We start from the raw sequence: 26,053 nt of genomic DNA, 5'->3' as shown, positions 1-26,053 counted from the left end.
AAAACCAGCGTAGGGGCTCGGAGTGTCGGGGGCCAGCCCCAGAGAGCGACGGGGAGGGGACAGGGAGCCGGGGCGCGGGCGGGCGCTCGCGTCTGCGCCGTGACGGCCCGCGGGTGCCCGGCAGGATGTACACGCTGCTGTCGGGCCTGTACAAGTACATGTTCCAGAAGGACGAGTATTGCATCCTGATCCTGGGCCTGGACAATGCCGGGAAGACGGTGCGTGCTGTTCCCTCGCAGAACCCCGCCCTCCCCGCCGGTCCCCTTCTGGTCCCCTTCTGGTCGTGTATCGCCGGCTGCATACTGAGCACACGGGCGGAATCCAGACCCCTCCTGCGAGCGGAGGGCATCGCCACCAGCTTTTCCAAGAGCAAGATATTGCTCTGTTTGGTTTTTTAAGGAACAGGCCCAAGAAGGGATATTTGGGGAACACACTGGAAACTGCGCCCTTTCTCACACATCCCTCCCTCTCCCCAGACCTTCCTGGAGCAGTCGAAAACCCGGTTTAACAAGAACTACAAGGGAATGAGCCTGACCAAAATCACCACCACCGTGGGTCTAAACAGTAAGCGGTGCCCCAGAAGCTGCTGCACTGTTCACAGTCCTGTGTGTCAGGCTTCTGCTCAAGCCCCTTTGGAGTAGCACCACGTGGTTTGTTCCATCCCCTGGGAGAGCGGGGCTTGGTGTGTCAAGGACCAGTGTCACGATCCTTGCCTGTTCTCTACTCTCCCCAGTCGGCACTGTGGACGTGGGAAAGGCTCGTCTCATGTTTTGGGACTTAGGGGGGCAGGAAGAACTGCAGTCTTTGTGGGACAAGGTAAGAGATGCCATGTGTGCTCCCTGGCTGGCACCACCTGCCCCCTGTGCCATTTCCATTACCCACCTTGTTCCTGAGGTTTTTCTCCCTGATTCTGCCCCAGCTTCCAGTCACTCCCTGGTTAATCCCAGCCAGGCCTGCAGCTGGAGTCGCCCCAAAAGCAATGACAAGGAATTCCCACAAGGGAGTGCTCCCAACTGTCCGAGGATTCCAAAGTGTTAAAAGCCAGGGTGATCAGTCGAAAGCATTTATCAGGGGAGCTTACATACAGAGTGCCTCAGCGTGTTAGACGTGAGAGAAAGGGCTGTTCTGTCTAGCTGTGTCTGCAGCAAGGGGGTCAGGGTGTGGAGTTCATAGGAGGGAGTAAGGAACATGGCTCAGGGCTGGGACTGTTTTTTTTCTCTAGTGTTTGGGGGAACAATCTGAACGTCTTTATGAGTGCCTGGGAATGTTCAAAGCCCTGGCTTGGGCTCAAGCCTGCAGGAAAAAACACAGGTCAAGGTACTCTGTGTTTCTTGATCAAGATAAGAAAAAAAGTGGGGGACTCTCCCCCAAAAGTGAGGACACACTTGTTTCCTTTTGGCTTAGAGGTTTTACTGCTGATTACCACAGGACGCAGACAAAAATGGCAAAGATCTGGTGTGGGGAAAGCTCAGGGCATGTGTCTCCTCTGATGGGTCACTCTCAGTTCTAGCTTAGCACTCCTTCCTCATGGTGGCCTCTTCCCCATCATGGGGACAGCAAATGCCTCCTCTTTCGACATAAGCTTTGGGCATTTCTGAGGCCCCACAAACCCCCACACACCCCAGTCTGGCACCCGTCTCCAGCTCAGCCTGTGGCAGGCACTGGGTGCAGCACTGAGCAGGACAGACCCAACCCCTTCCCCCTGGGAGCTCCCTCACCCACAGATTGGCACAGTGGGTTTGGTGCAGCCCAGTGCTGGGGACAGATGTCTTGGCTGTCCTGATGCTTGCTGCTGCTTGTGCTTAGAACTGAGTGCCCAGATCCTGATTTCTGTTTTGACCCCACTTGCCCTTTCCTGGGCCCCACCAAACTGTCCCCTCCTGCCCTGAAGCCAGGTGGGCAGTGTCTGCCCCAGGCCACTCTGATAGGCCAGAGGATAAGCCAAGTTAGGATGTGCTTATCCAAACACCAGAGGATGTGGGAGTGACGCAGATGATGGCATTCTTGTCACAGCCCAGGTCTTAAGCGCAGATGCTGAGACAGAGGTTGGCGTACTGGCTGCTTATTGAGGATCAGCCCTAGGAAGGCAGGGGGGAGGATGCAAGACAGGGAAGGGGAAGAGGTAAGCTTGGGTGGTGAGGTCAGTGGGGCCGTGGCCAGCCCAGTGGGAAGCAGTGGAGAATTGCTGGTCACAGCTGTACCATGTCAGGCCAAGCTGGCAAGGGCTTCTCGCTGCTGCTTGGTGGGCCATCAGCATGGGCTGCCCTGGGCAGGTGGCTCTTTGCAGCCAAAGTGGGTCCCATGTTAGCCACTGCAAGGCTGTCCACTGGGTGCAGTTCCCGTCACTAGGCAGCAAGGTCACACTAGGACCTGTGTTGGCCACAGCCCATCTGTGCTTCTCCTAGTCCTGGAGCCTCTCTTAAGGGGAAACTGGAAGAGAGAGGTAAGCTGGTGGCTGCACCCACCTGCAGCCAGCCTTGGGGCTGCCACACCCTTGCCCACCCCTCTGCTTCGCTGCCACTCCTGCCAGGCTGTAGCCTCCTCCTGGCGGTCAAGCCTCCCCAGGTGCCATCTTGGCGGGCTCCTTGAGGCAGTGTGGTTTGTGGTTCAGCGGGTTTGCTGGGTGTACGCTCATTTGGTGACCAGGACTCCCAGTCCTGCTGAGCCCAGAGTTTGGAGGCAGCAGAGACCACTGTGGGTCACTCGGAAGAACAGAAAGGTCTCCAGTTGGGAGAGTCCTAGGACCCCTGGCTGAGCTGCCCCAGGGGGTACATGGCCGTGAAGGTAGCCCACGGGTACCTCAACTGTGACGTGAGTCTCCTGGGCCAATGGGACGATGTGTCGGATCATAGCACCTCACCTCTGGGGAGCTCCTGTTGCTGCTGGGGAGATGCACTCACACCCAGGCCCCCTGCTCTCCCGGGGGGCAGTGCCCTGGCAGGCTCAGCCATGTTGCTGCTGTCGGGTGGGCATTGGGCAGCAGCTCCAGCACTCCGTTAGGCCTGAGCTCTCCCACCGTCCAGCACTGCGTTACCATGTTGGGCCAACAGGTCACTTTGTCCCCAGCACATGTGCTGGTGGGCCTTGAGATGGGAACTAAGGCTCTCACTCTCCACGTCCACTGCTTATGTCCACCTCAGGCATCCTGGTGCCCATGCTGCTGACCAGGCCTGTACATGTGCCAGCCTCAGGCCACCACTTCACACACAAGCAGGACCAGGCGGGCCACCTGATGCTGTGCCCAGGGAGGACCTTCCCTGGCCTCTGTCCCTCAAAGCCATGCCTGAGAGAGACTACTGCAGCTGCTCTCCACCTCTGGCTGGCCCACCCGTGCACTGTGAGCCACGCTTGGGCTTTCCCCTCTTTCTACTGGTTGTGCATGACCCCCCACATGGCCACAGGTGAGACCCCTCCATTGGTGTCTGGAGCCTCCTGGTCCTGCTCACACAGCCTCTGTAGCCGCTCCTGTCTCACTGTGGCCACTGCTGGGCTGTCCACCTTGTGCCTGGTAGGTGTGATGGGCAACTGTGGCCACTTGGTCCCATGGCCCAGCACCTGTCTCTGCCAGGGCCTAGTCAGGGCCACAGCGGCCACGTGGGGATTCTCTCACTAAGCTTGTTGTGAATCCCCAACTCCTGCCAACCCCTGGGTCTCGGCCAGCCCACTTCCCAGCCCCTCCTGGAGATGCAGCCGATGCACCAGACCCGTCTCTAGGCCAGAGGAGTTGTGTGTGTGAGACTCTCTGCCTGTGGAGCCCAGGAGCAAGCCTGGCGTTGGGCTTCCTTCTGCTTTGCAGGAAGTGCAGATGCAGTAGCTTGTCTGGAACTGGGTGGGGGCTCCTGGAACTGCCTGTTCCTTATACCCTAGGACTTTGTGAAGCTTGTGGGCTGTTCCTCCCTGGTTGTCTTACACCTGTGGGGGTGAATGTTTCTCACCTCACACCAACCACTGGCTCGTCCTGTCCAGGTGGCAGAACATCCTGGTGCCAGGCAGGAGAGCTGGCATAGCCCCAAGGCGAAGTGACAGACATGGATGCAAACTGTGTCCTTTGACAGAAATGTACTCACCAAGTCCTTGGCTGGGTTTTGTGCCATGGCCATGTGGGTCTGTACCTCTTGTGCCCGCCTGTCCCCAGTGATCACCCTACCCTAATGGGGACAGGCCTGCTTTGTAGGTGGTGCTGGCCTTGCCCTCCATGGCCTCTCAGTGGCTGGTCAGTAGCCCGCCGTTCATGCAGCTGCGCCTTACAAGCACATCCCCCATGGGGACCAGGCTGTGGTCTGGGTCCCTCCATCCCCCAACCTCTGTTTTGTCTCTCTGATTGCCCTCAGGCCAAGGGATGAAGGCTGGTTCTTGGGAGCAGGAGTGGGTAGGGGAGATTGCCCTGAAGGGGCAGACCCCTTCTGCCAGGGTCAGCAAGATCTGCCCACCCCTTCTTGTTGTGGGCCTCTCACAGTGGCTGGGACATGAGTGTTCTGGCCAAGCTGGCCCTTGGCAGGGTGGTTGGTGGCTCTAGCCCCAGCTCCGCCTCTTCCTTCTAGTACTATGCAGAGTGCCACGGTGTTATCTACGTCATCGACTCCACCGATGAGGAGAGGCTGTCAGAGTCCAAGCAAGCATTTGGTGAGTGAGGCCCAGGAGGTGTGGGCAGTGTGGGCATTGGGGCAGGGCTGGGGGGAATAGTCGGGTCTGATTTGGACCTTGCTTGTGTCTGAAGCTCACCCAGTGACTGGTCAGAAGTGCCTGTGCTTGTGGGGCCCTTAGCAGGGTGGGTCACAGAGGAGGGTATGTGGTGCCAGGCCCACCTCTCCCACCCTCCTCAGAGAAGGTGGTCACAAGCGAGGCACTGGACGGTGTCCCCATCCTGGTGTTGGCCAACAAGCAGGATGTGGAGGTAAGCCCCATCCCCAGAGTCCCTGAGTCCCCACAGATGTGTGTCCCCTGGTGCATGTGGTGTGCACATGCCTTGGACCCCCCAAGCCCAGTACCTGCCCCACTGGCAGCCCCAGGACCTCCAGCTTCCGTACGCGGTTCCTCTCCCCTTGAGGGCAGCAGCCACGCCTCACCCATTCTCCCCGAGGGAGGGCTGGAGGCTGTGGGGTGGGTGCCTTCTCTCCCTCTGGGGGCAGCCGTGCCCTGTCCCAGGAGTTGGGGTGGGGGGGGCAATGAAAGCTGCACTTGGAGAAGCTGTTGCCTCCTGTGGAGGTTGGCTCTGGCCCTGACCTATCTCTGCTGCACTCTGGGGCAGTATCTGTGCTAACCCCCTCCCCCAGAACCTGGGGGCCGTCCTTCCAAGGTGACGCCACCCCCCTTGGGGGGCACAGCACAGAAGCTGCTGTGGCCATGGTGGCTGTGGGGTGTCCAGAGGGCTAGTGTAAATCTTCACTGCCTGTCTAACCTGGGGAGGCTCTGGTTCCCTTGTCCTGCAGGGCTAACCCCCTCGTTTCCCTACGAGCCTTTCTGTGATCCTTGCCCTTCTGTCCTGAAGCCACTGACCAGAGGGCCGTCTGGTACAGGGTAGGGGTCTTCCCTCAGAGGGAAAGGGGAGGAGGAGGACTGCTTTGTGAGGGCTGGGCAGGGGTCTGTGAGCAGAGCAGCCACATGACTCCAGACCCTCCCCCCCATCACTGTCTCCACTGTGTCCCACCTTCCTCACACCAGCCACACGACAGGCCACCAGGTGTGTCCTCCACAACCCAGGCCTTGGCCCTCAGCTCCCCAACTTGGAGCTCGGGGGTCCCTGTCCGTGGCCCATTTCCTGTGATGACAGGTTCCTGGGTGGCACCCTCGTTGGGGCCTTGGGTGGATGTCTGAAGTCATCCCTGGGTACCACCAGCTGTGTGTGGACTGGCAGGCAGAGCTTAGTGTCATGACCACTGTGACCTCAGTGTGAGAGACACTGGATCCCTGGTTGAGCTCTGTCCCGAGCCATTTCCTCCGGCAAAGGGTCAGCAGGCAGGTTGGGGCCAGGGCGTGGGGGCTGCTCCTCACCGCCTTGCCTCCCTCAGACTTGCCTCTCCATCCCTGACATCAAGACTGCATTCAGTGACTGCACCTGCAAGATCGGCAGGCGAGACTGCCTGACCCAGGCCTGCTCCGCCCTCACGGGGTGAGTGGCCCTCGCCCTGTGGGGATCTTGGGGACCCAGGCTGGCCCTGCCTCACTCACACCTGTGTCTCCACAGCAAAGGGGTGCGTGAGGGCATCGAGTGGATGGTGAAGTGTGTTGTGCGGAATGTCCACCGGCCACCGCGTCAGAGGGACATCACGTAAGCGCGCCACCCAGCTGCCCTGGACGGCTCATCCCTGGTGCTGGGGGAATGTGCGCCCTGCTGGCTCCTGCGCCACCAAGCCTGGGGCTGGGTTTGCTTTGCCCTTTGGTTTTTTACTTGCTTTGTGTTTTCTCTAAGACAAACTTTTATCTGTATCTGGAAAAGTGTTGGCACCCAGAGGCTTCTGCCAGGACAGCTGGGCCAGCCACTCTGCACAGGGACCTGCCCAACTCCAGGTCTGCCCCGGGGGCCAGTCTTAAAGTAGGCCCTGAAGGGGACCTGGCTGGAAATGGGGATTTCCAGAGTGTCGAAGCTTCAGCTCTTGGAGCTGCCCTGTCCAGCTTGCCAACAGAGGCTGGTGTGACCTTGGCTGGCCTCTGTCTCCTGTGATCTTAGTGGTCTCCCCCCCTTGAAGAGCTGGCCTGTGTCCCCAAAGATGGGGGGCCTGGGTTCTGATGCAGCCTTGGGACAGGGCTAGGGAGCCCTACCCATGCCCCCACGTGCACACACTGGCCCAATAGCACCTCGTTTTAATCCCCAAGGGAGGGGTAACTGACATGGAGGTTGTACCAGGGTGGGTGTTTTATTTTAACCCCTCACCCCCAGGCAGATTGGGGGGTGGTTATGGGGACAGAGCCAGCTCAGGCCATGCCCTGGGCACCACTGGAAGGGCCTGGGCATGGGGTGTAGGGGAAGACAGGCTGGGTCCCCATGGGGCTCGTGTCAGTGACGTGCTGCTGGGCCTGCATTCCCAGCTGGGTGGTGAGGGGTGGGGTCCCCAGAGGTGCCCTAGCCCTCCCCCCAACCCCACGCCCTTGGTGTATGGGGACAAGGCATCCAGAACACCCTTTCCAGGGAGCAGAGGCCCTTCCCTTTGCTCCCACTGGACCTGGCAGCACCCAGGTCCTCGCCAAGTACTCTGCCTGTAGTGGCCATGGGTGGGGGGCCGCCTGTGTCAGGTGGTGGCTAGGGTGAGTGTGGGAAAAATAAAGACCACCTGAGTGGCTCCAGTCCATCCGGTCTCCAGGTGGTCTGAGGCTGAGTCTGGGCAGGCAGTGCTGCAGCACAAAGCTGCCATCCTGGACTCCCAAGCGGCTGGTGGGCAGGTGAGAGGCAGGAGCTCTCCAGGCAGGTCTGGAGCCAGGGCTTGTCCAGGCACTGCCTTCCTGGGGATGTGGGAAGTGGCCTGGTCACAGCCCAGAGACCTGGTGGCTCCACATCCAAGGGTTACATCACACCAGACCATCCCCAAGGGCCTGGGAGTTGCTGGGAAGGGACATGAGTTGGGGAGCGAGGGGCTGGTTGTGTCCAGCTGTAGGTGTGCCCTACTCATGCCTGGGAGCCCCTTGTGCATGTCCTGTAGGTTAGTTCCCAGGGCCTCCAGCTACACTGGAGGGGACGGTGGCTGAGCCAGCCCCCCAGGATGTGGTGGATGGGCCCAGAGGCTTCAGAGCTGCACCAGAAGGGAAAAGCCATGCTTCTCACAAAACACAGGATGCCCCAGGACCTGGGGAAGGTCTTCAGCTGGTCTCCTCTAGGGAAATCCCCTGTGAGTTGGGAGTGGGAAGAACTCAAAAGCGGGGCAGAGTGAGGGGGACAGGGATAGGCTGAGGCTACCCTGTCCCAGCTGGGCCTCCACTACTGGGCAAGCACAGTGAGACCCTCCCTGGTCCTGACTTTCCCTCCACACCATCCTAACCACAAAGAATGGGATGGGGGGCATGAATGAGCTTTGGGCATCTCTGACCCTGTTGCACAGCAGGCAGGGGGCCTTTGGGAGCACTGCCCAGTGTTCTGCCGCACCTGCTACCCACTGACCATCCCCAGTGACCCTCAGGTGGGAGTACTTGGGTGGAGCAGGCCAGGCTTCCCACTGAGGTGTCCCTGCTCCCTCAGCAGACAGGCGACAGGGGCACAACCAGTTTTATGAAACAGCTTCGTAAGAAACAGAAAAAGGCTCCTTTGGTGTAGCTAGGGATGATGCCCATGCTGGTGGTGGGAGGGCTGCAGAATAAGTGGGGTGAGGCAGGGCATGTGGGCTCAGCACACAGGAAGGAAGTGTGCGCAGACTCTGCACTTTGGCCTTGGTGTCCTAGCTGCAGGTGACACCCCATCTCGTGCCTCTCAGAGCTCTGTGAACTGCTACTGCAGCTTCAGTTGCAAGGCCATGCAGCCCTCCCTCAGTGGCAACGGAGCCCACAAGGGCCTGCTGCAGTCTCTTGAAGGAGAGATCCTGGAAGATGACAAAGTTGAGGGTTGCGTGCTCACACTCTTCATCCCACAGGAGGGTCAAGGCAAGGTGGGGCTAGGGTCATTGCTCCCACAGTCATTGGTGGGAGCCAGATGCCCTGCTTTCTGGGCCCTGGGGAGCTCATGGAACAGAAGAGGAATCCTGTTCACTGAACACATAGGAGAGATGTGAGCTGCATGGAGTGCAGCACAGCGGTGGGACATGGCTTGGATGGCTGCCCAGAAAAGGTGCTCAGGCCAGAGGACCAGCACAAAGGCCCTGGGGTGGGAGCAGCCTGTGTCAGAGGAGCTGGGCTGGGAGGGGCAAGGGAGGCCCAGGCATAAGGTTTGCCACTTCTGTGTGACCTCTTGAAAACTAAACTCTGGGCCTCAGTTTCCCAGTGTCAAAGAAAGTAGGATCTCCTTCCTCTCAGGCAGCTGGGAGGGGTTAGGGGTGTGCTGAAGACGCCTTCCCAGGGCTCACCAGGTGAGGCTCCACCCTGGCTTGGATCCTGACCCTCAGCCACCCCTGGGGGAGCCTCCACAAAGCATCTGTACGCCCTTCCCAGAGGCCAGCTGGCATGTCTCATGTGCCCGTGGGCTGGGAATGGGTGCAGGCTGACCTTGCCTCCCTATTACCCTCACTTGGCCCATCTGGCCCGTAAGTGCCAAGTGGGAAGCTGGTGCACAGGGATCTGTGGAAAGAGCTGCACCTTGAGAGCCAGGCCCAGGATTGTGGCAGTTTGCCCTCTGAGCTGGAACTGTGGGCGGAGGTGCCCGGTGGGCATGGCTGGCACTGCATGTTCTGGCTGGGGGTGCCTGGTACTGGGTTGGGGTAGGTGCGGTCTCCTTGCTCAGGGTTCAAATTGGGCCAGTAACTCGGTCCACCTTCCCCCACCCCCTGCGGCTCTGAACAGACACTGTGTGTGCTCGGCAGCAGCAGGTTGTGTAGCTCAGTTGCACCTCCTCTCTGCTCTCCAGGACACAGCAGGCATGCGCCCCTTTGGTTCCTACATGGTCCTCACCAGAGCGTGGAGAGCAAGAGACCTGCATAGCCCCACCCTGGCTGCCAGGCAGCGTCCTACATGGGCAGGGGGAGGACCAGCCTGACCACACCCCTGCAAGGAACTCCTCCCTCCCCAGTGACATGGCCACTTCCAGATGGGGACAGGAAGGGGGCCTTGGCGGCTGCCCTGTCCCTCCAGGCACCCTCCAACCCCACCACCAGCCCAGGTCATGCAGACACCATCCTTGACACTGCCAGCAGCTTTATTAGAACCCCGTCACCAGACTGAATGCAGGTGCACTGGTCAGGCATGCCCCTCCTTCCTTGCTGAGGGCTCTGCCAAGATGCCCCTGGGGCAGCCAGGGGAAGTTCTGGGGAAGCACCTTATAGAAGACCCAACCCAGACCCCACGTGGCTTCGGCTCCTCACAGGCAGGCCCAGATGCCACTACAGCTTCAGGGACAAACCATGGCCCTGCCCATGTGAGGCCTGGGCACCAGCTGGCCTCCCTGCTGGGTAGGCTCTTGACCCACACCAGGCTGGACAGGCAAGCGTTCAAGCCATGTCAGGGGCAACCTCGGCCTTTGCAGACCTCATAGTGTCTTGAGTGTCTCCACAGATGCTCACTGGGGCTCTGGCCAGAAGACCTGCTTGAGGCTCTGCTTCCTGGAGGTGGCATGGCAAGCTGGGCATGTCCTAGAGGCCTGTGGAGAAACCCAGGCTGCTGCACATGCCTGCTGGCCACCAACGCCAAGCAGGACTGTTGGGGGCTGGGCGCCAACCTGGAGGTGCCGTCGCCAGCAGGCCCAGCAGCGGTGGAAGTCACAGGAGGGGCACTGGAAGGGCACTGTGTCCTCCGCCCCACAGCCCTGGCACACAAAGCCTGCTGCAAGGGGCCCACATGAGCTTGCCAGACTGCAGCTCGGTGTGCCCCCACCCTCAACAGTCCTTGCAGCCCTACCATGAAAGACTCACCCCACTTAGACTGTGCATGCCCATGGGGAGACCCAGGGGGCCAGCTGGGCCCTGCAGCAGCACTGCTGGCCCCTACGCCCCCGGCTGGCTGCTGTCTAAGAAAGGACAAGATCTTGCTCTGGGTCTTCTCAGGTCTCTGTGATTGTAATGGGCCTGGAGATAGAGGAGTGAGTCCTAGGGGCTCCTGGTGCTTCTCTGCTCCCCATGCCTGGGACTGCATGGGGCTCAGAGGTGACGGGGCAGGGGTAGTGGGAGCACCCAGGCAGGGACCCCTACCTGGTGGGGGAGCCCCACAGGCGAGCTTGGGAGGCCTGGTGGGGCTCTCCACCCGGGATCCTAGCAGCTCGGTGCCCAGGGCGGGCAGACCTGTCAGGTCTGTGCAGGTCTGCAGAAAGCGCTGCTTGTGGTGCTGACGCACGAACATCCTGAACCCTGCAGGAAGGTTCGCTCACACCTGGCTCAATCCCCGCCCTGCCCTCCACCCCACTGCCCTCCACCCCAGGGCCACTTGCTCTGCAGCAGGGGGAAGTCTTCAGGCCTTGCAGTGGTCAGCGCAGCCACCACAGCCAGGACCTTGTCAAGATTGTCGTCCTGTTTGTAGGCTGTCAGCGCAGCCAAAAGCTGGCCACAGCCGTTGGGCCCCAGGGCCCTGCGGGCGTCCGCCAGGTAGGCGCTCACAGCAGGCTGGCTCTGCTTTCCTGCTCCAAAGGCTCCGGACTCCACTTGTGGACAGCTGCTGGGATCCCCTGGTACAGAGGTAGCATGGCTTGGAGGCTGCATTGGGGGCCTAGGAGCCTAGAGAGTCCTGCCCACCTCTGCCTCCCCTTCCCCCAGGAGACCCCTTCCCACAATGGTCCTCAGCTCTGTTGGCGGCACTTGTTGGAAGCCTCTCAGGCCAAACTGTGAAACATGAGACTCTTCAAGGACTGAGGACTCCACCCAGGTCTGCAGGCCCCACAGCTCAGGAGCCAGGTACCTGCAAGGGGTGGCCTAGTGGACAGGTGGGACCCACCCTGGTTCAGGTGTTCTCTGAGGTCCAACTGCCTGGCTGTGCCCTTGGGCAAGGTCAGCTTGGGGTCAGGCTCCTTCTTTCCTGAAAAAATATGGGAACAGAAGACAGTCGATCCTGAGGAGGCAGGTCTGGTAGAGGGAGACTGGGCATCACAACCCTTCTCAGACCAGGGTAGGGGCACTGGGGTAGCTAAGGTATAGCAGGGTCAACCCCTGCTCATCAGAGAGCTGACTGTCCTCCTGGGGTGGGGGGAGGCAGGGCAGGGCTTCATCCCTTAGCTGGGGGAGCTGGGATAGTGGAGGCAGGCTGAAGCACTGCTCAGGAGCTGAGTCATGGAGTTGCAGACATAAGGACACCCCATTGGGTACCAAGCCCAAAAGGGAGTGGGGGAGTCTTCCTGACAAGTCAGGTCACCCAGAGGGATACTGAACTCGAGTAATCCCTACAGTGGTCTGTTCATTAACATGCACAGGAGCAGGAATGCCCACCTTTGGAAGTGACAGACTCCACTGCATCAATTAAAAAGACAGAGGGGCAGGCCCCTGGCATGTGCACTTGACCCGCCAGGTGCAGGACTCTCCTGGCAGGCCTGGTCCCAGGACTGTGTGTGCTGGTGGGGTGGAGGGACCAGGGGGCTTTGCACAACAGGGGCAGGGCTCTCCCCACAGTGGTGCTACCCTATGGAGACCCCTATCAACTCTCACGCAGGAACAGGGAGGCTAGGCCAAGCAGGGGCCTGGGGATGCCCACCCCCACCACCCTAGGACACCAGGTGCCACCCTACCCTCCGGGTCTGAGTTTGAGGGTTCTGCCTGGGCCCCACTTACCGGAGGGGTCCAGGCCTGGCTCTGCCCGCTGCCTGTTGGGGAGGCTGTGCTCAGGCTGGTAACCACAGCCTTGGCCGGTCAACTGGAAGCAGACTTCCTCAAACTGCTGCTTGTGGTGGGGCCGTACAAACTGGTAGAAGCCTGTCAGGGAGGGGTGTCTGGACCTGTGGGCTCTACCCGCTATGGCTGCTGGGCTGGGGCTCTGGGGACCATGGGTTGCCCACCAAGCACCTTTTCTAGGGAGTAGGAACAACCTTGAGCCCTGGGGGCCCTGCCCAGCTGTCCTACTAGCCCCACCCCACAGCTGTGGTGCTATCCTGGGTGGGTGGCCTGTGCAGGGCACCTCGGAGAAGGCTGTGCTTCTTGGGGTCCTCGGCAAAGAGGGGGCTCAGGCATGCCACAAGGGCCGTGAAGTCATCAGAGCCCTTGTAGTCCTGCAGGGCCCGGGTGAAGGTGCTGAAGCTGGCCTGGCTCAGCGCCTGCTTCACAGCCACCATGAACTGCTTGGCTCTGCCTTCCTGTGCACTGGCTGCTGGCTCCTCCTGCTGGGCACATGGCCAAGGCCCCATCAGGGCCAGTCCTATCCCTCCCGGTCCCTAGGGCAGCCACAGCGTGGCCAGGGATCCCTGAGACAGGGTTGCCGCAGAGGGGATGCTGCCTGTGAGACTGGCTGGCTGGGTGGGGAGCAGGGAGGAGCTGTGGGAGAAGCAAGCCCCAGTCCCAGGGCACAGCTGGGCCAGGCCTGTCTAGAGTCACAGCTCACAGTGAAGGCCATCAGGAGAGGCAGCAGGGGATCGGCGCCTGGCCTTGGTTTAAGACAGCCACACTCTGCTCACCACAGTCCTGAGAGCAGCAAAGGAGCAGAGCCAGTGTGCTCCCTGCCAGCTCCCTGCCTCACAGCAGGTATAGCTGCAGCCGACACACGGAGGACATTGGCTCATAGTGAGGGGCTTCTCAACGTGCCACACCCCCTCTCCTGCACAGCCCAGACCAGCAGGGGCACAAGGAAACCAAGACAAGGGTAGTCCAGGTACCCCCACCCTTGTGCTCACAGGCTCCTTGGCAGCCAGCCCATTTCCTGACAGCACCAGTCCTCCCTGGGCACTGCCCAGTTCTTCCCAGAAGCCAAGGGACGTGGACAAAGGCAACCACACTTGGGACTTTCCAGCAGGCAAGGGGCTTCCTGGCTCAGGTTGTGACTCTGCTGCCTTTATCTGAGGCTGGGAACACACTGTTCCTCCTCACACGGGACAGGTCAGTGTCCACACTCTGCCTGGTATGAGCGGATGCAGGTCCCAAACCAAATATGCCCATGGGCAAGGGCCAGATTCCACCTGGGAAGGCAGAGGGGCTCTCAAGCCTCCTACGGACAGAGCTGCAAACTGGGGCCCCTTGGACCACATCAACATCACGGCCGCCCGAGGCATCAGTTCCTGGGGCGTCTGTGGTAGCCAGAGCAGGCTGTGGGACGGCTCACGCACCAGGCAGCTCACCAGCCTGACCTTCTTCCTTCCTCCTCTCTGCTCACCCACCAGCCTCTTCTCACTCTGGCAGGACGGTGTGGAGCAACTGTGTACCTGCAGAGGACATAGCCGTCGTCCTGACCCACACCTTCGGGGGCCCCAAGGAGCCCTAACTGCAGCATGGACAGAGGTCCCAGGAGTGCGAGTCATGCCTGAGCCCTGGTGGCTGTGCTGCGACTCAGCCCCTTTCTTAAGTCAAGCCACATACCCTCATGGCTTGCAGGCGGTAGCATGTAAGGGCGGGTTCAGGTAAAACAGTTTTCTAACTGGGGCTGATGGAAAGGAAAGGAGACAAAAGATGCCTGCTGTCTGCACCTGGGGCTCACTCCGGGGGCCTGTGGGGCAGGAGTGGGAGGGAAGGTGGGAAGCAGGGAGGAAGCTTCAGGTCAGGCCCAGGACACTATGGGCTCTGGGCACAGGCCCCAGGGGAGAAGGAACTCGAGCTCCCCCTACAGCCTGGGTCTGGAGAATGACCAGTCTTAGGCGCAGCAGGAACCAGACCTCGAGTGGACTGTGCCAAGCTGACCCACCAGAGAACCAGTATTGTGGGGGGCACCAGCAGAGCGCCAGGCAGGGCAAAGTGCACACACACAGCCAGGAGGTGCTGAGATCCCGTCTGCCCAGGAGGGGATTTACAGAGTGAGTGGGGAGGTGCCTGAAGTATCCATCCCAAGCCCCCGCACCTCCTCCTCGCCTGGACGGGCTTCATCCCCAGGCCCCGCAGCCCGCTGCTCACTGCGCTCCAGGGCAGCCAGTAACCCTGCAGGCCTCCACTGGGCGAGGACCAGCTCCTGCTCATACTCCACGCACAGGCTGCTCTCGGAGTCCCTAGCAGCTGGTGATCCTACAGGAACAAAGTTATGGTATCAGCAGCGGAGTCCACTGGGGGGTCCCAGACACCGGGAGGCAACCCATGGTGCCAGGCAAGCTCTGCCCTGCACACACGCACCTAAGGGCTTCTGCTTCAAGCTGGGGATGTGCAGGTCCAGACTCTTGGCTTTCCTGGCGGAGAGGAGGGGGGTGGGACAGGTGGCCACCCCAACAGCACCTTCTCCCTCACCCAGACTCAGGGCTGCTGCCCGGGGGGCTGGCACAGGCATCTGCAGAATCACAGGGTGGGGGGCCCTGCCTGTTTCAGTGGCTCCTCAGGGGAGAGCCCCCCACCCCTCCCTGGCCAGGGCGTCACGGCACGGCCAGGTGGGCACTGAGAACTCACAGTTTTCTGAGCAACACGGAAGAACTGGGCCACGTCTCGGATGACGTGGCCGAAGTTGTCATACACCTTGACGTAGGGACGCACCCAGGAGGGCAGCTGGGCTCTGGCATCGGCGTAGGCAAACCTGGAGAGAGGGTGTGACCATCAGCTCCGTGTCCCCAGTTCACCAAAGTGAAGAACCAGCGTCCATGGGCAGGAGCCCCACGCCGTGACCCCATGGGGCCAGAGGCTGCTGGGTGACAGGGGGCCCCACATGTGGAAGGAGGGTCCAAGGGTCCAGTGGGAGATATGGGGGCGGCCATGTGGAGCCCTGCCTCCTGCACCTGATGCCACGCACCTGTGGTCACAGAGGAAGACAGCCCCGTAGTCGTGGCGGTGCCGGATCACCCGCCCGATGGCCTGGTTCACAGCCCTGGACGCCTGCTGTCGGTACCACTCCTGCCCAGAGAGGAACTGTGGGGGACAGGGGCTTGGTCACCTGGTCTCCCTGCCCAGCCCCCGCCCCCATGGTCTCTCACCTGGCCCCCAGCCCCGACCCTGTGGTATCTCACCTGGTCCCCAGCCCTGCCCCAGCCCCCTCATATCTCACCTGGCCCCCAGCCCTGACCCTGTGGTGTCTCACCTGGCCTCCATCCCTGCTCTGGCCCTTCATCTCATCCAGGAATTGCATTTTAAGGACAACTCGGGGGTCCATGCGGGGTGGGTATGGAAGGCCCGTGACAACCACACCGCGGCCATTTGCGTCTGAGAAGTCCAGCCCCTCGCTGGCCTGGGGGGCAGGCCAGGGAGCTGTCAGGGGCAGTGGGCTTTCTGCCTTTCCTGCCTCCACCCAAGCCCAGGGACCTGACCCTCATAGCCACATACCCCAGCTGTGGGGGAGGAGCTCCATCCTTGGGTCAGGTCTGCCACCTGGGGCCCACAGCTACCAGAACCCCACAACCAACTCCCCATGCTCAGGGCCTCCTCCATCCTGCCTGTGCTTGGTCCATAAGCAGGTCCCAGGCCCACAAGGGCCAGCAGTGTGGCTCCCTCCCAATCTGTGTCTGCTGGACATGGGGCCTGATGGAGGGGGCTCCCACGAGGGAAAGACTGCCAGGTGGGGGGATGACACGCAGAGGCTCACCTTGCCCCGGCACACTGCCAGGAAGGTGGCCCCGCTGGACTCTGGGGAAACCACTCTCTTGTAGTATTCATCGATGACCTGGAGGGAGAGGCTGGTCAGCCCAAGCCTCGGCTATGTCCTCGGCCCAACTCCTCAGTGTTTCCCAGAAAGCACAGGGAGCCCAGAGCCAGGGTCACCCCCAGCGCCTCAGATACAAGGGCTGGCTGCTAGAGTCACCCACCCAAATGGTGTGTGTCAGCTGCTTTCTAAGAGGCAACACACCTAGGGCAGGAAGAAAGCACGGGACCCCGAAGAGGCAGCTGGAGCCAGCCAGAGTCCCCAGTCAGGGACAGCAGCCAACCTCGGGGAGGCCGTGAGGGGCAGCAGAGGCAGGGTGGCCAGCAGGCCCAGGGCCCTGGCCGAGCGCACCTCTGAGAAGTTGCCTTTGCCTCTGGGCTCCACAAATAGCGGCTTCAGTGCCTCCAGCCTCCTGGCCAGGTCGTGGGCCTGTGGGAGGAGGCAGCAGGTCACTCCACCCATCAGTCTTGGGCAAGCCAGGGTCTGTGTCCACAGCCTTTTGTGCCCTGGCCTGCCTACCGAGCCCAGACTCTTGGCCTTTTGGGGGGCTCCCCTCCCATCCCACGGGAAGACACACGGGTGACGAACCCGCCAGAACTCCAGGCTCTTCTCCATGACAGGGTAGGAAGGGAAGAAGACCAGCAGCCCATGGGGCACCACGCGGGCGATGTTGCCTGGAAGCGCAGTGGCGTGGTCAAGGTGGTGGCTGGACATCCAGAGAGGCCCCTGCCAGCTTTCGGACAAGGGCTGGGCGTACTGGTTCCACCCGCAGAATTGGGTGGGAGGCCATCCTGGGCCTCCCACCCAAAGGCTTCCCGAGGGCCACAGGTTCTGTGTGCAGCGGTACTTACCCAGAGCCTTCCCCAGGGAGGACAAGCACTCCTCGGAAAACCTGCAGAGCCAGGGAGGCCGCTGCCGTGAGAGTCACAGGGCTCAGACCCCACTCCCTGCTGCCTCGCCTGGCTAGGCCCAGAGAGCAGGACCCTTACCGCTTGTCAAATGCAGAGCTCAGCTGAGCTCTGTCGGGGCCTCTAGGGACAACCCCCACCCAGATCTGGTGCTTGTCGATGACATGTGGGTTCTCCAGGCAGACTGGGAATGGGCTGTGGGAGGGCAGAGGAGTGGACAGTGAGTGGCCACACAAGGCTCACAGGGACCCCTGGTGCCCAGACCAGCACCCCCATCCCCACCCCACTGGCATCACCAGCGCTCCAGCCTCTGGCCAGGGCAGCCCGTACATCTGCATCTCCAGGGCGAAGGAGGACACAGGGGCCAGTGTACCGCTGGTGAGGATGAGGGTGCGGACGCCTAGGCGGGTCAGCTCGCGCATGCTGTGGCCGGGGCTGAGGCACCAGTAGCTGAGCACCTTCCCTGGCAGGGGAGACGGTATGAGGAGTGGACATGGGGACCTGAATGAACCACCCACAGCTGCGTGGCCTGGCGCACACACAGTGTCAGAACAAGGGGCCTGCCCTGAGCTGAGCTCTGCTGGGGCCTCCCTCGGAGGCTCAGTAACAGGAGGCAGGCCCCCAGGGAGGACACTGGGGACACCTCAAGGGAGGTCAGCCAAAACCAGCCCCAGCCCCAAACGTCTGAGGAAATGTGACGTGTGGCTCGGCACGAAGCCCCGCTGCCAAAAGCGCACAGGAAGGAGGCAGCATCCACCTCCTGACATTCCACGTGCAGGTTACGAGAGGAAGTGTGAGCTCCCAGACGCTCTCTCTGGAAAAAGAAAGGTCAGCAAGGACCAAGCAGCCTTGTTCTTGGAAGTGCCTGGCTGCTGGCTGAGGGCAGCCGTGGGAGGGGCCGGGGCACACCTGCCTCCCACTCAATCCCAGTGGCCTCCAGAAGCTGCGGAAATTAAAACAGCACAAATAGCATGACGTTAAATGTGACTCTAAAGTAAAGACTAGGGTCAGCAAGGATGACGGCTTATTCCTCAAATAGGCAAAACCATTCTCTGCAGCCAAGCTGTTCCACGCTCACAGGGATCAAATCTGCCCCGTGCTGGGGAGACCACCTCCCGCTGCTGCCAAGGGTGGAGTTGGGGGAGTCCACCTCCATGAACTAGTTTCTCATAAATACTCAACCCAGAGAGCAGCCACTTTCGAGAAGTCACATGGTTTCAGAGGCAGATGGAAGAAAGGGGTTACCACATCTCAGCTCCTCAGTACCTGAGCTCCCCCTTAATGCTCTGGCCACCTCAGGCACAAATGCTGGTGAGGCAGCACTGGTCTCCTGCCGGGAGAGGCCACACTGGGCCCCTGGCCATGTCCCCTGCCCTCCTCTCCCTGATCTGCATAAGCTGCACAGGGGCTGCTTCTGCTGGGCAGCCTCCTGCCATAGGGCCATGAATCAGACAGCAGCTAGAGGCAAAGCACTCACCAAGAGGGCATGGCAGAAGCCAGACACAAGGCCTCGCAGGGAAACGCAGTAGAGGCACAGACCTGGATGCTGTGCAGGGCACCGGGGGTGGGGTGGGAGGGTGGGTGCTGCATACCGAGAACTGCAGTGCCCATCACCGAGCCCAGGGACACCAAGCTGAGGGGCACTCACAGACCACCCTCAATAGCCCAGCAGCCCCAACTCCAGACACGAGATGCATATGACACCAAGGAGGCATGGGGACGAGGCAGGGGTGAGGCCTGCATGCACTGTGGGTCTTCGGGCAACAGAGTCAGACAGCCTGCCCTTCAGATGCAGCCCTGAGGCCTGGGGAGTGGTCTCCCAGCAGCGCAAGGCAGAGTCTGGAAGGCCTAGCCAGGCACTGGTTTGACAGGGGAATGAAAACTGTGCCTTGCCATGCAGGTCCATACTGACCCACATTGGTGTGAGTGAGTATCCAGTGGGGCAGGGAGGCCTGGCGGGCCTGACTCTGCCACCACCCACCGGGTGACTCTGGGCAGGTCACAGGACCATCAGGCCTTCTCCAAGGTCTCTCCAGCTTGAGTAACTCTGACTCTCAAAGGGGAGTGAGGAGGTAGCCCTGGAGAGGACTGGACACAGGAGGCAGCCGGGCCCACAGCACAGGAGACCCACCGCTGGGCCGCAGCGTGGGAGTGCCAGGTGCCATAGAGAGGTCAGGCAGGGAGTGTGTCTCAGCCTCCAGGCCCTGTACCTTGCTTTCTGGCTGCAGAGACACTCCACACATCTGACCGCTGAGCCGTCCTACGGGGACTGGTGTCAGGGTGAATATGCACCTGGAGGGGTGAGTGTGGACAGGTGTCCCCTTGCCCCACACATGTCCTGAAGGAACCCCCCCCCATGACGGTAAGAGCCCCAGCCTGTGCCCCTATCTCATAGGACCGTGGGACCTCCACCCCCCCACACACCCCCACCTCATAGGTCTGTGAAACCCCCGCTCCCTAACGCCCCTACCTCATAGGACTGTGAGACCCCTGGTCCTGCTGTGTCCCTACCTTATAGGATTGAGAGACCCCCAGCCCTGCCACAGAACTGGGGCCGTCCCCAGCGGGGTCCACACTGAACACGATCTGAAAACAGAGAAGGCATATACCATGTCAGGAGCCTGAGGCACAGCAGGCCCAGGGTATGCCCAGGGAAACCAAGAGACCCTGGCCCAGCACACAAGAGCACTGGAGGCTGCCTGCTCTTCGGCAGAGTCACACTCAGGAGCATCATCTGGATCATCTGACCCACAATGTCCCCTCACACAGCCCACGCCAAGGGCAGGAGCTTGTCTGCCCATCCCCTCCTCTCTGGGAGACCCAGCGAGTGCAGCAGGCCTCCAGGGCCTCCCCTCTGTGACCCTGGGCCCCAAAATTAATCTAGAAAATTCAGCACATCCCAATCAAAATCACAGCAGGATTCTTAAAGGAGCAAACAAGCCAACTCCACAACTCACCTGGTGGAGAAAACATCAAGTTTAAAAGGAACAATGAGGAGGAATTTGTTCTGGCCAACATCAAGACTTACCACAAAGCTACAGCAAACAAAAACATGCAGTGAGACCACTGCAGCATGGCATCAGCACTCCAAGGCCACCTCGGCCAGGATGCGTGCACCTGCTCGTTGTGGGAGACAAGTCAACCTCTGCCTTCCCCTCCAGGTAAGTCAGTGGCCTGGACACAAGGCTACATGACTCTACAGCAGGCTGAGAGCCACACAAGACCAAACTGTCATCTGGGCCAGGAGGCATGAGCCTGTACGGTAAGGTGTCCCAATACAAGGAAACCTCTGCTCACTGAGCCCATCACAAAAGTGGATAAAGACGAGTAAGGGAGGAGTAGAGATATGGGCACTGCGTGTGGGTTGATGAAGAAGCCCTCCAAGTCCACAGGGAAAGGACACCTCGTGCACCACTATGGGCATATGGACAGTCCACAGACAAGGAACCACACAGGAGCAGAGAACATGCACAACTGCGTGTGGGTTGATGAAGAAGCCCTCCAAGTCCACAGGGAAAGGACACCTCGTGCACCAGTATGGGCATATGGACAGTCCACAGACAAGGAACCACACAGGAGCAGAGAACATGCACAAGACACTCGCAACAGGGGGTGTGCATTCCACTCAGCAGAACAGCCTAGCCACCAAAGGCGCTGACATCAGAGCCTGGTGACAGGCACAGCAGCTCCAGTGGAGAGACAACTGTCGCGGGCTCAAGGAGGCACCACTGGGAACAGTGAGAAATGACTCACCCACGGGAAAACAGAGAAGCAAGCTAGGTAATGCCCAAACTACAAAACACACTTCAGTTAAAGGAACCCAGAGACTTAGAGATGCCACCTGGATCTAGAGATTTCCCCACGCACTGTCCGGTGGGAAAGCAAACTCGAGAACCAGACACACAGCTGAGGCTGCCCGATGGGAGGAGGCCCAGATTGGAAGATGCCTGACGGAAGGATGCCCGATCGCATGCCTGCGACACACCTGTGACATACCTGCAACACACCCTGTTTCTGCAAGCACACATGTGTGGATACATGCATGGATTTGTGTATGCGTGTGCATAGTCTATGTTGCAGGTATGTGCCTCAGATGGTGCAGTCCATGATGTAAGCACAGGAGAAACTTCTAGAGCTGTTTTCATTGTCCAAACACGAGGCTTGGCATTTTACCAAAGTACTGGCCTGCAGGGACTGGATAACAGGAACTGGATTCCGCTGCCACAAGCGGGCGCTGTGCTAAGGCCCCATCAATGTACCTACACTCCTCATCTCAGGCCCCCACCCCTCCCGGTGCCTCCAGGGTCACCTTCAGTTCAACTCAACATTGCCAAATCCTCATCCTGGGGCCATCTGTGCCCATTCCACTTGGGGGTGGCCCGTGGTCTCCCAGCTCTGAGGACAGGCCGCACGTGCCCAGCATGCCCATGTTCCAAGAGGAGCACCGGATGCCTGCAGTACTCAGGAAGCAGCTGTGGGATGAGTGACTGCTCAGTCCCACACCTTCCTGCCAAAGGAACACGCCAGCTCCAATCTGGCCAAGCGTACCCCAGGGCTGGTCAGGGGGCCGAGTCGTCTGCCAGGAGCTCCTTAGAGCATCAGCCAAAGGAAATTCCAAACTAAGGGGTGATATTTGGGATCCGGAGAGTGTGGATGAGGGACAAACCTCCCCATCCACGGGAGCCTAGAGAACCGCACTCCAGGGGGAGGGTGCCGGCCTAGCTTGTACCCACCCTCCAGGCCTGGGAGCTGCAGGGCTCGCCTCACCTGGCTATGGGACGTGGCTGAGCTGGCCAGATTGCCAGGGAAGGGAAAGAGTGGATTCCCTGCAGCTGCTCCTGACACACTGGCCTGCTCAACCGCAGTGACTGATCAGGAGACCATAGGGAAGGCGGGTCTTCCTGGAGCAGAGCCTCCTGTTCTTGGGGCCAAAAACACCCCCAGGAGGATGGCATAGCAGCCTTGCTGTGGGCAACCAGGAGCCACAGACAGAGGGGTCTGGGCTGCCCAGATGGCCAGCAGTTGTGCCCAAGATGCCCACCGAGCCTTTGGAGAAGTGCCGGGAGGACAAAGCCCAGCCCCACCAGCATAGTGTTGGCAGTGCTATCTTTCTGGCCCAATCCCCCCTTCACAGAGAAGGAAACTGAGGCTGTGACACCACCTGTCAGAGCTGGCCATGGGGGAGGCAGGCCTGAGCCCTGTCCAGCCGCCCTCCTGCCCACCTCCCTGCCACACTCCAGGTCTGCCCCTGCTCAGTGCTGGTTCTCCTGGGGCCACAGCTCTAAGCCCAGCAGCACAGACACAGCAGCTGCACCATGAACATGGCTGGCCTCCCCAAGCACGAGCAGTGCCCAGGACCAGGGACCAGACACTGAGCAGTCTTCTTGTGCTTGCCGTGACCTCAAGTGGCTTGGGAGGTGCAGGGTGGCAGAAGACCTTGCACAGCACCCCAGGGCCTCCAATGCCCCAAGAACCAAAGCCCCACAATCAGGGCTCCTGAGGGTCTGCTTCTGAAAGAACTAGCAGACTCTAGAGAGCAAGACCTTGCCCAGAACACCTGAAAAAGCGTGCTGGTCCCAACTGCCCCGCCAGGCAGCTCTCCCACCAGGAAAAACAGGCCCCGGCTCATCCACAGCTCAGCTCAGCTCAGCTCAGCTGGGCCTAAGGACGAGAGCGGAACGTCACGGGGGGTGCTGCTGGGCAGAACGTGGCTGGGGAGGGGGAGAGTCTGTGTCATCTCTCTGTGGTAGGCTCACAGAACAGGGCTCCCATCTGTCTTTCCCCTGAGCAGCTGTCCCCAGACTACTACTCTGAGAGGCAGCAGGAGCTGCTGGGCCTGCCTTTGAAGAGTAGGGTACCCACCCGGCCCTCTGGGCATGACTGGCCACTCCTCCCTGATAGGCCAGTAGTGTGTATCTAGGGTGAGAGGAAACAGCCCTAAGGGTTTGCTAATCGGACACATGGTGTAGGGGCTGTTGTCCTGTCCCTGAGTCTAGAATCAGTAAGAAGTACAGCAGGAAATGGAGCCACCTGCCCAGCTTCCATCAGGTAAAGGGATGAGCAGAGCCCCAGGCTGGCCTACCTGGATGATGTCTGCGAGCTTCTGCAATCCAGCTGTGTTGGTGAACACTCCAGCACCTGTAGGGGCAGCAGGGGCTGACACCCGCACAGCAGCAGGGAGGCCCCCAGCATTGGGTGCGGGATGTGCTACGGGAGGGCAGCTGGCCTGCTCTTCCCAGCCTGCTGGGGAGAAGCCAAATGGGGACGGAGTCTCCAAGGGGTCAGTGGAGCTCAAAGATAGGCTCTGTGGTCAAGTAAGTGTGGCAGCACCCTTCCCCAGCATCCAGGAGCACAGCAAAGACCCTGCTGGGTCCTGCACCTCACATTCCCTGAGACCTTCCTCAGCAGAAGCAGGTTCTGCAGAGCAGCTGTGGGGACACCACCACATGGGAACACCCTGTGAGGAAGCAAGGCTCAGGTGGGGTGAGGGAGATGCTGGCAGGGCCCACAGCTCACTGAACTGAACCCACATGGGCCACTTGTGGCCCTCCCTAAAGGGACTAATGACAGAGCTACGTGAGAAGCTGCTGACAGCAAGGCCAAAACATGCTCCACAGAAGAGCACAACGGTAGGACAAACAGCACTGATGCCTTAATGTCCCAGCCAGAAAGGGGAGGCTCTGTGGGTCACACTCCTGCTGACAGCTGACGGTGGACATGGAGCAGACCCTCAACTGGAGGCCAGCGCCTGGTCCTGCTGTGTCTGCATCAGAGACCACTGGCCGGATCCTCCCCACACGGCGGGCTGGGAGACTCACGTCCCGCAAGGTGCTGGATGATCTGGTCCAGCGAGTCCAGCAGGCAGCCCTTAGTCTGGAATGTTATCTGGGCTTTGGCAAATAGCTCGAAGATGTAGCTGCAAAGGAGGGGAAAGAAGCTTGAGCCTGGCAGGGGACTAGGCTGCGGCTCTGGGAAGCTAAGGCGAACGGCTTTAAGTCTCCTTCACTCAGAAACAAACTCAACCCTCCAGGGGAGGCTGAACCTGGAGGGAGGAGCCTCTGCCCTCAGGTGCCGCCCGGGGGGAGAAGAGAAAGGTCTGGCATGAGTGCCACATCCCAAGGAAATGGGAGCAGCAGGGTGAGGGGCCACAGGCCAGAGGGGAGGGCCAGGGTCCGGAGGTGAGCGTCAGGGGCTTCCTGGAGGCTGTAGCTCTGGGCAGGGTCCCCAAAAGCACTGGAAAGAGATGGGGTGGGCGGCAGAAGCTATGGTGGGCCCTATGGGGGCTGTGGGTGGGGTTTGGGGTATGGTGCAGGCATAGGCTGAGGAGCTCGACTCCATTTGGAAACCCCTGAGAGCCCTGCAAAGGTCAGAGCTCAGAGGAGCAGACAGGCTCGGGGAGCAGGCAGGAAGCCTGGGCCCCCGAAACATGCTCTGCGCTCGCCAGACCTGAGCCTGTGTCCCGGCATGGCCATGGGATGTGCACCGAGCACAGCTACTACACAGCTCCAGCCACAGCCCCACATCTGCCTATAAGACGGACAACAAGTGCTGCTGCCCCAGTGGCTGCAAAGACTGGAGGCCTGCGGAATGTTCAGAACATGCTGGTCCCTGGAGCCCCAGGGTGGTTGGGTGACCACACTGACCCGTAACAAGAAGGTCCTGCTCTAACAGGACCTTTGCTGCAAACAGGCTGGGCCAGGGTAAAGGAAAGGCCTGGAGGGGAGCCTCCAGAGAGTGCTTCAGCAGCTCCATGTGTGGTAGTGTGCGCAGTTGCTCCCAATGTTCTCAAGGACCAAATAAAAGGCTGGCAGCCCTCCTGAGTCTTGAAAATTGAAAACAGCTCTCACTGATGTGTGAAGACTCTGTCTCTAGCTCAGGCGGAGCCTGGGGTCAAGGGGTCAACTCCCTGTCCCTCACCTCCCTGGCTTGGTGATGCCACTGTCCTCTCTGGGCAGCTCGACAGCATCAATGGCCTCCTCCAGGTGAAGCAGGATCACTGCAGGGCAAGGGGATGTCAGGGCAGGCCCCGCCCTGCCATGAGGAGGAGGAAGGACAGCACTTACTCTTCAGCTTCACAAGGTCTTCTGGCTCTATGTTCAGCCCTGGATGAGAAAAAAGCAGCAGATGCACAGCTGTGGGCCATCCTAATTCCACCAGCTGTGCCTGAGCACCAGGATTCCCAGTGTGCAGAACAGATGTGAGAAGAGGCCACGTGAGATCCTGCAGCCCAAACTTGAACTAGAAACAGCAGCATGAGCTAAAGAGGTGTTCTCTCTGCAGAAATACACACACAAACAGGTCCATGCACATGAACGCACTTCCTAGCTCTGTCCACTGAGGAGGCACAGAAACAGTGTGCTCGTGAGTGTGGACCGTCCTGCCACCCAGAGGCAAGGAGCCACCCACAACTACTGGGGCTATGTCAGGAGAATGCGGAGCCAGCATGAAAGCACCTGAAGACAGGACAATGAGACTGACAACGTATTGAGACCAAGCAAACATACTTAAATACAGGTATTCACTGATGATATTTTTAAAACTGTTCCCCTCCTGAAGTTGACAAGAAAGCTGGAAACAGATTCACATGGCCAAATTTGAAAACTGAGAACATAAAGGGAGAAAAAAATCGAGCATTTATCCTGCTTTTCCTACATGAGTGGTGTCACCACATAGCTGAGGAGGGGAAGTGTGTCTTTATAACATTACTCCTGCTGACGAATTGAACAATAGAGCTAGCACATCGCCATCTTGCAATCCTCTGACAGTAAATGGACCTAGGCACTGAACAGCAATGACATGACCATGAGAAGGGATGAAAGCCACACGCTGAGCCCCAAGGAGGGTCTGACCGAGCCTGAGTCCAGCTCAGCCAGGCAGGAGACTCAGAGAATGTGCTGGACGACACC

At 60.1% G+C, this 26,053-nt stretch overlaps 2 protein-coding genes across 4 annotated transcripts in view; one reads left to right on the top strand and one right to left on the bottom strand.

Annotated features, from left to right (window-relative positions):
* The first annotated feature begins 49 nt into the window (after positions 1-49).
* ARFRP1 (ADP-ribosylation factor related protein 1) lies at positions 50-7,286 on the top strand. Of its 3 annotated transcripts, XM_008591044.1 has the most exons (7): positions 50-218; positions 477-564; positions 734-816; positions 4,542-4,623; positions 4,824-4,894; positions 6,009-6,109; positions 6,185-7,286. In XM_008591044.1, exons 1-7 carry the CDS (start codon positions 126-128, stop codon positions 6,270-6,272), a joined length of 606 nt encoding a protein of 201 aa, XP_008589266.1. In that variant the 5' UTR covers positions 50-125; the 3' UTR covers positions 6,273-7,286. The 3 variants fall into 3 exon arrangements, with proteins under 3 accessions (XP_008589266.1, XP_008589268.1, XP_008589269.1); XM_008591046.1 differs by lacking the exon at positions 6,185-7,286 and having other exon boundaries at positions 4,829-4,894; positions 6,009-6,103; XM_008591047.1 differs by lacking the exons at positions 4,824-4,894; positions 6,185-7,286 and having other exon boundaries at positions 6,009-6,103.
* Positions 7,287-9,751: 2,465 nt separating this feature from the next.
* The window catches only part of RTEL1 (regulator of telomere elongation helicase 1), a 31,699-nt gene continuing 15,397 nt past the window's right edge, over positions 9,752-26,053 (bottom strand). The window contains 26 exon segments of the mRNA XM_008591053.1: positions 9,752-10,210; positions 10,289-10,471; positions 10,474-10,634; positions 10,758-10,913; positions 10,994-11,227; positions 11,458-11,574; positions 12,321-12,461; positions 12,664-12,862; positions 13,802-13,897; positions 14,527-14,687; positions 14,793-14,943; positions 15,060-15,183; positions 15,397-15,512; positions 15,682-15,828; positions 16,183-16,260; positions 16,591-16,668; positions 16,828-16,913; positions 17,091-17,131; positions 17,229-17,342; positions 17,478-17,610; positions 19,358-19,439; positions 19,659-19,733; positions 23,230-23,285; positions 23,966-24,063; positions 25,065-25,143; positions 25,211-25,385. Of these exon segments, the coding sequence (XP_008589275.1) occupies positions 10,130-10,210; positions 10,289-10,471; positions 10,474-10,634; positions 10,758-10,913; positions 10,994-11,227; positions 11,458-11,574; positions 12,321-12,461; positions 12,664-12,862; positions 13,802-13,897; positions 14,527-14,687; positions 14,793-14,943; positions 15,060-15,183; positions 15,397-15,512; positions 15,682-15,828; positions 16,183-16,260; positions 16,591-16,668; positions 16,828-16,913; positions 17,091-17,131; positions 17,229-17,342; positions 17,478-17,610; positions 19,358-19,439; positions 19,659-19,733; positions 23,230-23,285; positions 23,966-24,063; positions 25,065-25,143; positions 25,211-25,385 (3,162 nt within the window). The 3' untranslated portion in view covers positions 9,752-10,129.

This window comes from Galeopterus variegatus, unplaced genomic scaffold (assembly GCF_000696425.1).
Source record: "Galeopterus variegatus unplaced genomic scaffold, G_variegatus-3.0.2 Scaffold6599, whole genome shotgun sequence".
Classification (NCBI taxonomy): Eukaryota; Metazoa; Chordata; class Mammalia; order Dermoptera; family Cynocephalidae; genus Galeopterus; species Galeopterus variegatus.
This window is presented reverse-complemented; position numbering and strand designations above follow the sequence as displayed.

Excerpts from the sequence above, each read along its gene's own strand:
- ARFRP1 (XM_008591044.1), top strand. The coding sequence starts at position 126 with ATGTACACGCTGCTGTCGGGCCTGTACAAGTACATGTTCCAGAAGGAC. Across the intron at positions 4,624-4,823 it reads AGAGTCCAAGCAAGCATTTG|AGAAGGTGGTCACAAGCGAG; the intron begins GTGAGTGAGGCC and ends CACCCTCCTCAG. Across the intron at positions 6,110-6,184 it reads GCCTGCTCCGCCCTCACGGG|CAAAGGGGTGCGTGAGGGCA; the intron begins GTGAGTGGCCCT and ends GTGTCTCCACAG.